Here is a 15,358-nt window from a genome sequence, read left to right on the forward strand (position 1 = left end):
CATTATTCTACACATTCTTTGCTTTGTACTATTAATAACCTACGTATGTATAAAACAAATTTATATATTATTGTGAACAGTTAATAATAATAATAAATATATATTAATAATAGCTTTGTATTTGTCCTCATACAACATACTCGCACTGACATTTCAATCACATATTATGATGTAAAATATACAATGAAGCAATTACGTTGCATTGCATCTTCAAATATAAGCGGTATAACGAGAGCTAAACACCAGAAAGATATATGTCTCACATGTTCAACGGATAGCGATTCGAACTAACACGAGTTTTATTTTCTCGCAGGTGAGAACTTGTTCCGACATTGTTGGATAAGCATGACAAGGAGTTCAAGCGCCATCACTCTGTCAGTGTCGGCATATTTTGCCATTTTATAGTCTGTGTTTAATTGCATGAAAAATGAACAAAATTGGCATATTGCTATGCACTTAAAAGTTAGTCATTAAAGAAAACTATAGATTAGAAACTATTATTCATTGTATCGGCGCTCGATGATGATTAATACCAGTTGATCATTATGGTTGGACAAAATGATAGAAATAGATATTAGGCAATAGCGCCACAAGTTTCTTTACACATGTTAACGGCACGACAAATGTGTTAACTCGGTCAAGCTTTGTTGTGACAATTGTCACGTAACAAACAAACAAAAACAAACAAAAAAGACGGATAATAAACATTAATCGGTGATGGCGCTTCCACTACATAATCGGAGAACGTCAAAATGTTTTATGCGGCAATTCAAGATTCAGCAAAGCGCCTTGTCACTGTACACAGAAGCGCATCTCTTATATGTATGAATATATGAAGTCATAGTAATCGTTGTACATCCACCCGTGATGGCGCTTCGACTACATAATTGGAGAACGTCAAAATATGTTATGCGGCAAGATTCAGCAAAGCGCATTGTCACTGTACACGGAAGCCCATCTCTTATTTATATGAAGTCATGATAGTAATCGTTGTAAGATATTCATTTGGAGGATACTGCATGATGTAGTAATTATTCGCGCTTCCTCAGAGCAGTACCGTCTATTCACTTCCAATGCCGACGTTTTAATGCCACGACGAACGTCACTGAGAACGTCACACATGGTCTTCAACTAGCCTTTATTTCAAATAACAGCCGACACGCTATCCGTTACGCCACAGCGACACATAATTCGTAGATTACAATTATTATTTAGACAAATAATAACGCATTGTTTTAATGCACTTCTATAAAACCCATTTTAGTTGATGTGATGGGTCAGTTGTCACTACATAACACATTAAATGCCGATTCATTTAATTTTCTTTATCGGCAGCCATGAATAATTATATTACATTTAACACCTATAGCTCCTGAGGAGTATGTTCAATCTGACCCGACATTCTTCACGCCTTCTTTGAAATTACTGTACTCGCCGCGTGTAAATGATCTGTTGTGTTAATGTGCATTGTAGACGATATATAAGCGCTATGGGTATCGGGTACCGTCATTCAGTTTTCGTTCTTGTTACGAACACTTGCTATGCAACGACACACCGCGATGTCTTATATGCAGTATATACTCATATTCCAAGTCACAGTAGTCTTCGCATTTGATTTTCTGGTAGCACAGAATACAAACAATATGTATCCTGAAGAGATACTCATTCATTGCGATCAAGATTCGCCGGGCATGTCAAAGCAGCAAGGTATTCCTCAGATGAAACATTATGGCGGTTCGATTGATACACTGGCAGAGGAGTTTAATCAGACTTTACAAAAACACCAGCCTGTTGCCGCGTCATATATGTTGGGACTTTACAACGCCATGCAGAACAATGACGGCAGTAATTTAAGATATGAAAAAAGGGCTATCAGAAAATCAGACACCATTAGAAGTTTTTCTACAAGGTTATTAGGTGAGTAATACAATATTATTTATAACAATGTAAGCATGTGACAAAATTTATAGCGATCCATTCGGCAAATCAAATTCCATGCGATTGAGCTTTTCTTATTTTTCCTTTCCAGGCATTACTCGCCATGAAGCAACTTCACAACTGCTGTATCGTTACGCCTTTGAGGTTGGTGCTCTAAATCGTGGAGACAAACTCCGGCTTGCTGAAGTGAGATTACCGTTTCCAGATTACCACATCAAAAAGAAGGTCCGGATCACGCTTTATGAAATCATTGAAGTACGTTGCCAAGAAGACAACAACAAAACTTGCCATCAACGGGATTCAGTTATTTCACAGAGAGTGAAAAATGTATGTTTAAAAAATAACAACGCCATGGTTTTGTTGAAAGTCACCAAACTTGTCAGACGATTGGTGAAGTCGAAGAGAGTAAATTTCACCTTAGAACTCGGTATTGCATATGACAACGATGATACTTTGAAGACAAAAATGTGGGTTATCAACAATGAAGCCATACTGGTTACATTCACACAGACACAGAAAAAGTACAAGAAATCTGACAAGAGACTATATCGCCAGGAAAAAAATATGTTTCCTCTTAATCGTGTTATACGAGCTCCTAACGAATCCAGTGGAAAACGACAGAAAAAGAGAGGAAATGGCAAGAAAAATAATAAGCTGGTTGACAGACCTGCATATCCATGTGAAAAATCTGATCTAATGGTAGACTTTGAGAAAATTGGATGGAGCTCTTGGGTTATTTTTCCAAAAACTTTTAATGCTTTTCAATGTGTTGGATCGTGTTCCAGTCGAGCGGATGGTAATCCCACTAACCATGCTATTATACAGGGCATGGTCCGCAAAGTGAGTTCAAACCACGTTCCGACTCCGAGCTGTGTTCCTGTAAAATTATCGCCCTTAAGTATGATATACTATGAACGTGGCAATATCGTTGTTAAAGAACACGAAGACATGATTGTACAGGAGTGTGGTTGCAGATAGCATTATTCTACACATTCTTTGCTTTGTACTATTAATAATGTACGTATGTATAAAACAAATTTATATATTATTGTGAACAGTTAATAATAATAATAAATATATATTAATAATAGCTTTCTATTTGTCCTCATACAACATACTCGCACTGACATTTCAATCACATATTATGATGTAAAATATACAATGAAGCAATTACGTTGCATTGCATCTTCAAATATAAGCGGTATAACGAGAGCTAAAAACCAGAAAGATATATGTCTCACATGTGCAACGGATAGCGATTCGAACTAACACGAGTTTTATTTTCTCGCAGGTGAGAACTTGTTCCGACATTGTTGGATAAGCATTACGAGGAGTTCAAGCGCCATCACTCTGTCAGTGTCGGTAAATTGAGACAGAGTCTAAATTTAGCATATTTTGCCATTTTATAGTCTGTGTTTAATTGCATGAAAAATGAACAAAATTGGCATATTGCTATGCACTTAAAAGTTAGTCATTAAAGAAAACTATAGATTAGAAACTATTATTCATTGTATCGGCGCTCGATGATGATTAATACCAGTTGATCATTATGGTTGGACAAAATGATAGAAATAGATATTAGGCAATAGCGCCACAAGTTTCTTTACACATGCCGACATGTTAACGGCACGACAAATGTGTTAACTCGATCAAGCTTTGTTGTGACATTTGTCACGTAACAAACAAACAAAAACAAACAAAAAAGACGGATAATAAACATTAATCGGTGATGGCGCTTCCACTACATAATCGGAGAACGTCAAAATGTTTTATGCGGCAATTCAAGATTCAGCAAAGCGCCTTGTCACTGTACACAGAAGCGCATCTCTTATATGTATGAATATATGAAGTCATAGTAATCGTTGTACATCCACCCGTGATGGCGCTTCGACTACATAATTGGTGAACGTCAAAATATGTTATGCGGCAAGATTCAGCAAAGCGAATTGTCACTGTACACGGAAGCCCATCTCTTATTTATATGAAGTCATGATAGTAATTGTTGTAAGATGTTAATTTGGAGGATACTGCATGATGTAGTAATTATTCGCGCTTCCTCAGAGCAGTACCGTCTATTCACTTCCAATGCCGACGTTTTAATGGCACTATCAGGGGGAAATCTTCTCTCTCTCGGGTTCTCCACACTGTCAGGGGGGAAACTCGTCTCGTCTCTATATCTCGTCCCCTTGAGGTACGGGATCGGGAAAGTCACTTTAACTTTACAGTCAAATAAGCACACACAACGAAATACGTTTCAGCTCTCGTCTTAGTCGATCTTTCGAACACTCTGTAAGACACAGCGCCCTGGGGAAAAGTCCCCAAGACTCTCGCAAGGCTGAACCAAGACTCGCCCAAGACTGGACTGCCTCAAGGCTCGCCCCTGGACTGGACTCTCGACTGCCCAGGACTGCACCCTCTCTCTACTGCGTCTATCGTGCTGTATTCGCCAAGACCAACTCAAACTCTCTTTATTCATTTTCAAAACTCTAACCAATTACAAAGCAGTAAAACGACTCTAAGGCGTAAACTTCAATCATAAAGCCAATCAAACTAAGTACTGAATACGTCATATCTTTTGATTAATCGTTCACTACATTAATAACTACGGATGTCAGAATAGCGACGGTATCTTGTAATTAGTTCCAAACCACTGAGCCAAGTTCCGTCCAAAACTTCAATTAGACCTAAACGATGACAGACATAACACAGCAATTCGCTAATAATCAACTAATTAAGTCGGTCAAGAGATACGCAAAAACAAATTCATGACAGCACGACGAACGTGTAAACTTTTCACATCTTCGTAGAAACTAAGACCCCGTATATGGAGAAAAAAACTGCAATTCTAGGATTGTTGATGTTGAATATGTGTGAACTATCCAACATAGATCGTATGATGGTCCTTGAACGCTGTAACAGTGAACCATCAAACGAAACAAGAATGAGTACATCGATATAGAAACTGTAATCCATTGTATTGGAGCTTGGTGATTAATAGCAGTTGATTATGATTGGACAAAATGATAGAAATAGATATCAGGCAATAGCGCCGCAAGGTTCTTTACACATGCCGACATGTTAACGGCACGACAAATGTGTTAACTCGGTCCCGCTTTGTTATGACAATTTTCACGTAAAAATACAAAAAGACGGATAATAAACATTAATCGGTGATGGCGCTTCCACTACATAATCGGAGAACGTCAAAATGTTTTTTGCGGGAAGATTCAGCAAAGCGCCTTGTCACTGTACATAGAAGCGCATCTCTTATTGTATGAATATATAAAGTCATAGTAATCGTTGTACATCCACCCGTGATGGCGCTTCGACTACATAATTGGAGAACGTCAAAATATGTTATGCGGCAAGATTCAGCAAAGCGCATTGTCACTGTACACGGAAGCCCATCTCTTATTTATTCCTCAGAGCAGTACCGCCTATTCACTTCCAATGCCGACATTTTAATGGCACGCCGAACGTGTAAACTTTTCACATTTTCGTAGAAACTAAGGCTGGAGGTAGACGATCAACTAGGTTAACTTCATTTGTTACACACGAGCATAAGGATCGATAGAGCTCTGGTAAGTTTAGCCGACACTAGGCGATGGATGCTACCAGTAGCAGCGCAATTTGTAAGCAATACAATAGCATAGTAACAACCGTGTTTATGAATATTACCGGCTGGAGGTAGACGATCAACTAGGTTAACTTCATTTTTTACACATGGGCATAAGGATCGATAGAGCTCTGGTAAGTTTAGCCGACACTAGGCGATGGATGGTACCAGTAGCAGCGCAATTTGTAAGCAATACAATAGCCTAGTAACAACCATGTTTATGAATATTACCGGCGTCATGTATTGCTCAGCAGCACTAGTTAATATGTAAGGTAAAAATACGGTTGCATTGGTTTGTCGTTTATTTATCTGAATGAGTAACAACATATAATCCTGGCGAAGCACTAGAAAACTGATTAGTATATTCACTAGGATTCGAATACATGGTCTTCAACTAGTCTTTATTTCAAATAACAGCCGACACGCTATCCGTTACGCCACAGCGACACATAATTCGTAGATTACAATTATTATTTAGACAAATAATAACGCATTGTTTTAATGCACTTCTATAAAACCCATTTTAGTTGATGTGATGGGTCAGTTGTCACTACATAACACATTAAATGCCGATTCATTTAATTTCCTTTGTCGGCAGCCATGAATAATTATATTACATTTAACCCCTATAGCTCCTGAGGAGTATGTTCAATCTGACCCGACATTCTTCACGCCTTCTTTGAAATTACTGTACTCGCCGCGTGTAAATGATCTGTTGTGTTAATGTGCATTGTAGACGATATATAAGCGCTATGTGTATCGGGTACCGTCATTCAGTTTTCGTTCGTGTTCGTATTACGAACACTTGCTATGCAACGACACACCGCGATGTCTTATATGCAGTATATACTCATATTCCAAGTCACAGTAGTCTTCGTATTTGATTTTCTGGTAGCACAGAATACAAACAATATGTATCCTGAAGAGATACTCATTCATTGCGATCAAGATTCGCCGGGCACGTCAAAGCAGCAAGGTATTCCTCAGATGAAACATTATGGCGGCTCGATTGATACACTGGCAGAGGAGTTTAATCAGACTTTACAAAAACACCAGCCTGTTGCCGCGTCATATATGTTGGAACTTTACAACGCCATGCAGAACAATGACGGCAGTAATTTAAGATATGAAAAAAGGGCTATCAGAAAATCAGACACCATTAGAAGTTTTTCTACAAGGTTATTAGGTGAGTAATACAATATTATTTATAACAATGTAAGCATGTGACAAAATTTATAGCGATCCATTCGGCAAATCAAATTCCATGCGATTGAGCTTTTCTTATTTTTCCTGTCCAGGCATTACTCGCCATGAAGCAACTTCACAACTGCTGTATCGTTACGCCTTTGATGTTGGTGCTCTAAATCGTGGAGACAAACTCCGGCTTGCTGAAGTGAGATTACCGTTTCCAGATTACCACATCAAAAAGAAGGTCCGGATCACGCTTTATGAAATCATTGAAGTACGTTGCCAAGAAGACAACAACAAAACTTGCCATCAACGGGATTCAGTTATTTCACAGAGAGTGAAAAATGTATGTTTAAAAAATAACAACGCCATGGTTTTGTTGAAAGTCACCAAACTTGTCAGACGATTGGTGAAGTCGAAGAGAGTAAATTTCACCTTAGAACTCGGTATTGCATATGACAACGATGATACTTTGAAGACAAAAATGTGGGTTATCAACAATGAAGCCATACTGGTTACATTCACACAGACACAGAAGAAGTACAAGAAATCTGACAAGAGACTATATCGCCAGGAAAAAAATATGTTTCCTCTTAATCGTGTCATACGAGCTCCTAACGAATCCAGTGGAAAACGACAGAAAAAGAGAGGAAATGGCAAGAAAAATAATAAGCTGGTTGACAGACCTGCATATCCATGTGAAAAATCTGATCTAATGGTAGACTTTGAGAAAATTGGATGGAGCGCTTGGGTTATTTTTCCAAAAACTTTTAATGCTTTTCAATGTGTTGGATCGTGTTCCAGTCGAGCGGATGGTAATCCCACTAACCATGCTATTATACAGGGCATGGTCCGCAAAGTGAGTTCAAACCACGTTCCGACTCCGAGCTGTGTTCCTGTAAAATTATCGCCCTTAAGTATGATATACTATGAACGTGGCAATATCGTTGTTAAAGAACACGAAGACATGATTGTACAGGAGTGTGGTTGCAGATAGCATTATTCTACACATTCTTTGCTTTGTACTATTAATAATGTACGTATGTATAAAACAAATTTATATATTATTGTGAACAGTTAATAATAATAATAAATATATATTAATAATAGCTTTCTATTTGTCCTCATACAACATACTCGCACTGACATTTCAATCACATATTATGATGTAAAATATACAATGAAGCAATTACGTTGCATTGCATCTTCAAATATAAGCGGTATAACGAGAGCTAAAAACCAGAAAGATATATGTCTCACATGTGCAACGGATAGCGATTCGAACTAACACGAGTTTTATTTTCTCGCAGGTGAGAACATGTTCCGACATTGTTGGATAAGCATTACGAGGAGTTCAAGCGCCATCACTCTGTCAGTGTCGGTAAATTGAGACAGAGTCTAAATTTAGCATATTTTGCCATTTTATAGTCTGTGTTTAATTGCATGAAAAATGAACAAAATTGGCATATTGCTCTGCACTTAAAAGTTAGTCATTAAAGAAAACTATAGATTAGAAACTATTATTCATTGTATCGGCGCTCGATGATGATTAATACCAGTTGATCATTATGGTTGGACAAAATGATAGAAATAGATATTAGGCAATAGCGCCACAAGTTTCTTTACACATGCCGACATGTTAACGGCACGACAAATGTGTTAACTCGATCAAGCTTTGTTGTGACATTTGTCACGTAACAAACAAACAAAAACAAACAAAAAAGACGGATAATAAACATTAATCGGTGATGGCGCTTCCACTACATAATCGGAGAACGTCAAAATGTTTTATGCGGCAATTCAAGATTCAGCAAAGCGCCTTGTCACTGTACACAGAAGCGCATCTCTTATATGTATGAATATATGAAGTCATAGTAATCGTTGTACATCCACCCGTGATGGCGCTTCGACTACATAATTGGTGAACGTCAAAATATGTTATGCGGCAAGATTCAGCAAAGCGAATTGTCACTGTACACGGAAGCCCATCTCTTATTTATATGAAGTCATGATAGTAATTGTTGTAAGATGTTAATTTGGAGGATACTGCATGATGTAGTAATTATTCGCGCTTCCTCAGAGCAGTACCGTCTATTCACTTCCAATGCCGACGTTTTAATGGCACTATCAGGGGGAAATCTTCTCTCTCTCGGGTTCTCCACACTGTCAGGGGGGAAACTCGTCTCGTCTCTATATCTCGTCCCCTTGAGGTACGGGATCGGGAAAGTCACTTTAACTTTACAGTCAAATAAGCACACACAACGAAATACGTTTCAGCTCTCGTCTTAGTCGATCTTTCGAGCACTCTGTAAGACACAGCGCCCTGGGGAAAAGTCCCCAAGACTCTCGCAAGGCTGAACCAAGACTCGCCCAAGACTGGACTGCCTCAAGGCTCGCCCCTGGACTGGACTCTCGACTGCCCAGGACTGCACCCTCTCTCTACTGCGTCTATCGTGCTGTATTCGCCAAGACCAACTCAAACTCTCTTTATTCATTTTCAAAACTCTAACCAATTACAAAGCAGTAAAACGACTCTAAGGCGTAAACTTCAATCATAAAGCCAATCAAACTAAGTACTGAATACGTCATATCTTTTGATTAATCGTTCACTACATTAATAACTACGGATGTCAGAATAGCGACGGTATCTTGTAATTAGTTCCAAACCACTGAGCCAAGTTCCGTCCAAAACTTCAATTAGACCTAAACGATGACAGACATAACACAGCAATTCGCTAATAATCAACTAATTAAGTCGGTCAAGAGATACGCAAAAACAAATTCATGACAGCACGACGAACGTGTAAACTTTTCACATCTTCGTAGAAACTAAGACCCCGTATATGGAGAAAAAAACTGCAATTCTAGGATTGTTGATGTTGAATATGTGTGAACTATCCAACATAGATCGTATGATGGTCCTTGAACGCTGTAACAGTGAACCATCAAACGAAACAAGAATGAGTACATCGATATAGAAACTGTTATCCATTGTATTGGAGCTTGGTGATTAATAGCAGTTGATTATGATTGGACAAAATGATAGAAATAGATATCAGGCAATAGCGCCGCAAGGTTCTTTACACATGCCGACATGTTAACGGCACGACAAATGTGTTAACTCGGTCCCGCTTTATTATGACAATTTTCACGTAAAAATACAAAAAGACGGATAATAAACATTAATCGGTGATGGCGCTTCCACTACATAATCGGAGAACGTCAAAATGTTTTTTGCGGGAAGATTCAGCAAAGCGCCTTGTCACTGTACATAGAAGCGCATCTCTTATTGTATGAATATATAAAGTCATAGTAATCGTTGTACATCCACCCGTGATGGCGCTTCGACTACATAATTGGAGAACGTCAAAATATGTTATGCGGCAAGATTCAGCAAAGCGCATTGTCACTGTACACGGAAGCCCATCTCTTATTTATTCCTCAGAGCAGTACCGCCTATTCACTTCCAATGCCGACATTTTAATGGCACGCCGAACGTGTAAACTTTTCACATTTTCGTAGGAACTAAGGCTGGAGGTAGACGATCAACTAGGTTAACTTCATTTTTTACACATGAGCATAAGGATCGATAGAGCTCTGGTAAGTTTAGCCGACACTAGGCGATGGATGGTACCAGTAGCAGCGCAATTTGTAAGCAATACAATAGCATAGTAACAACCGTGTTTATGAATATTACCGGCTGGAGGTAGACGATCAACTAGGTTAACTTCATTTTTTACACATGGGCATAAGGATCGATAGAGCTCTGGTAAGTTTAGCCGACACTAGGCGATGGATGGTACCAGTAGCAGCGCAATTTGTAAGCAATACAATAGCCTAGTAACAACCATGTTTATGAATATTACCGGCGTCATGTATTGCTCAGCAGCACTAGTTAATATGTAAGGTAAAAATACGGTTGCATTGGTTTGTCGTTTATTTATCTGAATGAGTAACAACATATAACCCTGGCGAAGCACTAGAAAACTGATTAGTATATTCACTAGGATTCGAATACATGGTCTTCAACTAGTCTTTATTTCAAATAACAGCCGATACGCTATCCGTTACGCCACAGCGACACATAATTCGTAGATTACAATTATTATTTAGACAAATAATAACGCATTGTTTTAATGCACTTCTATAAAACCCATTTTAGTTGATGTGATGGGTCAGTTGTCACTACATAACACATTAAATGCCGATTCATTTAATTTCCTTTGTCGGCAGCCATGAATAATTATATTACATTTAACACCTATAGCTCCTGAGGAGTATGTTCAATCTGACCCGACATTCTTCACGCCTTCTTTGAAATTACTGTACTCGCCGCGTGTAAATGATCTGTTGTGTTAATGTGCATTGTAGACGATATATAAGCGCTATGTGTATCGGGTACCGTCATTCAGTTTTCGTTCGTGTTCGTATTACGAACACTTGCTATGCAACGACACACCGCGATGTCTTATATGCAGTATATACTCATATTCCAAGTCACAGTAGTCTTCGTATTTGATTTTCTGGTAGCACAGAATACAAACAATATGTATCCTGAAGAGATACTCATTCATTGCGATCAAGATTCGCCGGGCACGTCAAAGCAGCAAGGTATTCCTCAGATGAAACATTATGGCGGCTCGATTGATACACTGGCAGAGGAGTTTAATCAGACTTTACAAAAACACCAGCCTGTTGCCGCGTCATATATGTTGGAACTTTACAACGCCATGCAGAACAATGACGGCAGTAATTTAAGATATGAAAAAAGGGCTATAAGAAAATCAGACACCATTAGAAGTTTTTCTACAAGGTTATTAGGTGAGTAATACAATATTATTTATAACAATGTAAGCATGTGACAAAATTTATAGCGATCCATTCGGCAAATCAAATTCCATGCGATTGAGCTTTTCTTATTTTTCCTTTCCAGGCATTACTCGCCATGAAGCAACTTCACAACTGCTGTATCGTTACGCCTTTGATGTTGGTGTTCTAAATCGTGGAGACAAACTCCGGCTTGCTGAAGTCAGATTACCGTTTCCAGATTACCACATCAAAAAGAAGGTCCGGATCACGCTTTATGAAATCATTGAAGTACGTTGCCAAGAAGACAACAACAAAACTTGCCATCAAAGGGATTCAGTTATTTCACAGAGAGTGAAAAATGTATGTTTACAAAATAACAACGCCATGGTTTTGTTGAAAGTCACCAAACTTGTCAGACGATTGGTGAAGTCGAAGAGTGTAAATTTTACCTTAGAACTCGGTATTGCATATGACAACGATGATACTTCGAAGGCAAAAATGTGGGTTATCAACAATGAAGCCATACTGGTTACATTCACACAGACACAGAAGAAGTACAAGAAATCTGACAAGAGACTATATCGCCAGGAAAAAAATATGTTTCCTCTTAATCGTGTCATACGAGCTCCTAACGAATCCAGTGGAAAACGACAGAAAAAGAGAGGAAATGGCAAGAAAAATAATAAGCTGGTTGACAGACCTGCATATCCATGTGAAAAATCTGATCTAATGGTAGACTTTGAGAAAATTGGATGGAGCGCTTGGGTTATTTTTCAAAAAACCTTTAATGCTTTTCAATGTGTTGGATCGTGTTCCAGTCGAGCGGATGGTAATCCCACTAAGCATTATTCTACACATTCTTTGCTTTGTACTATTAATAATGTACGTATGTATAAAACAAATTTATATATTATTGTGAACAGTTAATAATAATAATAAATATATATTAATAATAGCTTTCTATTTGTCCTCATACAACATACTCGCACTGACATTTCAATCACATATTATGATGTAAAATATACAATGAAGCAATTACGTTGCATTGCATCTTCAAATATAAGCGGTATAACGAGAGCTAAAAACCAGAAAGATATATGTCTCACATGTGCAACGGATAGCGATTCGAACTAACACGAGTTTTATTTTCTCGCAGGTGAGAACATGTTCCGACATTGTTGGATAAGCATTACGAGGAGTTCAAGCGCCATCACTCTGTCAGTGTCGGTAAATTGAGACAGAGTCTAAATTTAGCATATTTTGCCATTTTATAGTCTGTGTTTAATTGCATGAAAAATGAACAAAATTGGCATATTGCTCTGCACTTAAAAGTTAGTCATTAAAGAAAACTATAGATTAGAAACTATTATTCATTGTATCGGCGCTCGATGATGATTAATACCAGTTGATCATTATGGTTGGACAAAATGATAGAAATAGATATTAGGCAATAGCGCCACAAGTTTCTTTACACATGCCGACATGTTAACGGCACGACAAATGTGTTAACTCGATCAAGCTTTGTTGTGACATTTGTCACGTAACAAACAAACAAAAACAAACAAAAAAGACGGATAATAAACATTAATCGGTGATGGCGCTTCCACTACATAATCGGAGAACGTCAAAATGTTTTATGCGGCAATTAAAGATTCAGCAAAGCGCCTTGTCACTGTACACAGAAGCGCATCTCTTATATGTATGAATATATGAAGTCATAGTAATCGTTGTACATCCACCCGTGATGGCGCTTCGACTACATAATTGGTGAACGTCAAAATATGTTATGCGGCAAGATTCAGCAAAGCGAATTGTCACTGTACACGGAAGCCCATCTCTTATTTATATGAAGTCATGATAGTAATTGTTGTAAGATGTTAATTTGGAGGATACTGCATGATGTAGTAATTATTCGCGCTTCCTCAGAGCAGTACCGTCTATTCACTTCCAATGCCGACGTTTTAATGGCACTATCAGGGGGAAATCTTCTCTCTCTCGGGTTCTCCACACTGTCAGGGGGGAAACTCGTCTCGTCTCTATATCTCGTCCCCTTGAGGTACGGGATCGGGAAAGTCACTTTAACTTTACAGTCAAATAAGCACACACAACGAAATACGTTTCAGCTCTCGTCTTAGTCGATCTTTCGAGCACTCTGTAAGACACAGCGCCCTGGGGAAAAGTCCCCAAGACTCTCGCAAGGCTGAACCAAGACTCGCCCAAGACTGGACTGCCTCAAGGCTCGCCCCTGGACTGGACTCTCGACTGCCCAGGACTGCACCCTCTCTCTACTGCGTCTATCGTGCTGTATTCGCCAAGACCAACTCAAACTCTCTTTATTCATTTTCAAAACTCTAACCAATTACAAAGCAGTAAAACGACTCTAAGGCGTAAACTTCAATCATAAAGCCAATCAAACTAAGTACTGAATACGTCATATCTTTTGATTAATCGTTCACTACATTAATAACTACGGATGTCAGAATAGCGACGGTATCTTGTAATTAGTTCCAAACCACTGAGCCAAGTTCCGTCCAAAACTTCAATTAGACCTAAACGATGACAGACATAACACAGCAATTCGCTAATAATCAACTAATTAAGTCGGTCAAGAGATACGCAAAAACAAATTCATGACAGCACGACGAACGTGTAAACTTTTCACATCTTCGTAGAAACTAAGACCCCGTATATGGAGAAAAAAACTGCAATTCTAGGATTGTTGATGTTGAATATGTGTGAACTATCCAACATAGATCGTATGATGGTCCTTGAACGCTGTAACAGTGAACCATCAAACGAAACAAGAATGAGTACATCGATATAGAAACTGTTATCCATTGTATTGGAGCTTGGTGATTAATAGCAGTTGATTATGATTGGACAAAATGATAGAAATAGATATCAGGCAATAGCGCCGCAAGGTTCTTTACACATGCCGACATGTTAACGGCACGACAAATGTGTTAACTCGGTCCCGCTTTATTATGACAATTTTCACGTAAAAATACAAAAAGACGGATAATAAACATTAATCGGTGATGGCGCTTCCACTACATAATCGGAGAACGTCAAAATGTTTTTTGCGGGAAGATTCAGCAAAGCGCCTTGTCACTGTACATAGAAGCGCATCTCTTATTGTATGAATATATAAAGTCATAGTAATCGTTGTACATCCACCCGTGATGGCGCTTCGACTACATAATTGGAGAACGTCAAAATATGTTATGCGGCAAGATTCAGCAAAGCGCATTGTCACTGTACACGGAAGCCCATCTCTTATTTATTCCTCAGAGCAGTACCGCCTATTCACTTCCAATGCCGACATTTTAATGGCACGCCGAACGTGTAAACTTTTCACATTTTCGTAGGAACTAAGGCTGGAGGTAGACGATCAACTAGGTTAACTTCATTTTTTACACATGAGCATAAGGATCGATAGAGCTCTGGTAAGTTTAGCCGACACTAGGCGATGGATGGTACCAGTAGCAGCGCAATTTGTAAGCAATACAATAGCATAGTAACAACCGTGTTTATGAATATTACCGGCTGGAGGTAGACGATCAACTAGGTTAACTTCATTTTTTACACATGGGCATAAGGATCGATAGAGCTCTGGTAAGTTTAGCCGACACTAGGCGATGGATGGTACCAGTAGCAGCGCAATTTGTAAGCAATACAATAGCCTAGTAACAACCATGTTTATGAATATTACCGGCGTCATGTATTGCTCAGCAGCACTAGTTAATATGTAAGGTAAAAATACGGTTGCATTGGTTTGTCGTTTATTTATCTGAATGAGTAACAACA

The 15,358-nt window shown here is 38.6% G+C and overlaps 3 protein-coding genes across 3 annotated transcripts; all 3 read left to right on the top strand.

Annotated features, from left to right (window-relative positions):
* Positions 1 to 1,541: 1,541 nt before the first annotated feature.
* On the top strand, positions 1,542 to 2,916 carry LOC146734997 (nodal homolog 3-A-like). Its single transcript, XM_085506719.1, has 2 exons — positions 1,542 to 1,917; positions 2,030 to 2,916. Exons 1-2 carry the CDS (start codon positions 1,542 to 1,544, stop codon positions 2,914 to 2,916), a joined length of 1,263 nt encoding a protein of 420 aa, XP_085362845.1.
* Positions 2,917 to 6,364: 3,448 nt separating this feature from the next.
* LOC146734998 (nodal homolog 3-A-like) lies at positions 6,365 to 7,739 on the top strand. The gene is made up of 2 exons (XM_085506720.1): positions 6,365 to 6,740; positions 6,853 to 7,739. Exons 1-2 carry the CDS (start codon positions 6,365 to 6,367, stop codon positions 7,737 to 7,739), a joined length of 1,263 nt encoding a protein of 420 aa, XP_085362846.1.
* A 3,448-nt stretch (positions 7,740 to 11,187) lies between these two features.
* LOC100377059 (nodal homolog 3-A-like) lies at positions 11,188 to 14,375 on the top strand. The gene is made up of 3 exons (XM_085507304.1): positions 11,188 to 11,563; positions 11,676 to 12,437; positions 14,224 to 14,375. The coding sequence occupies exons 1-3, from the start codon at positions 11,188 to 11,190 to the stop codon at positions 14,373 to 14,375; spliced, it is 1,290 nt and encodes a 429-aa protein (XP_085363430.1).
* The last annotated feature ends 983 nt before the right edge of the window (positions 14,376 to 15,358 follow it).

The sequence above is a fragment of the Saccoglossus kowalevskii genome, chromosome 13 (genome assembly GCF_978046115.1).
Source record: "Saccoglossus kowalevskii chromosome 13, keSacKowa6.1, whole genome shotgun sequence".
Taxonomy (NCBI): domain Eukaryota; kingdom Metazoa; phylum Hemichordata; class Enteropneusta; family Harrimaniidae; genus Saccoglossus; species Saccoglossus kowalevskii.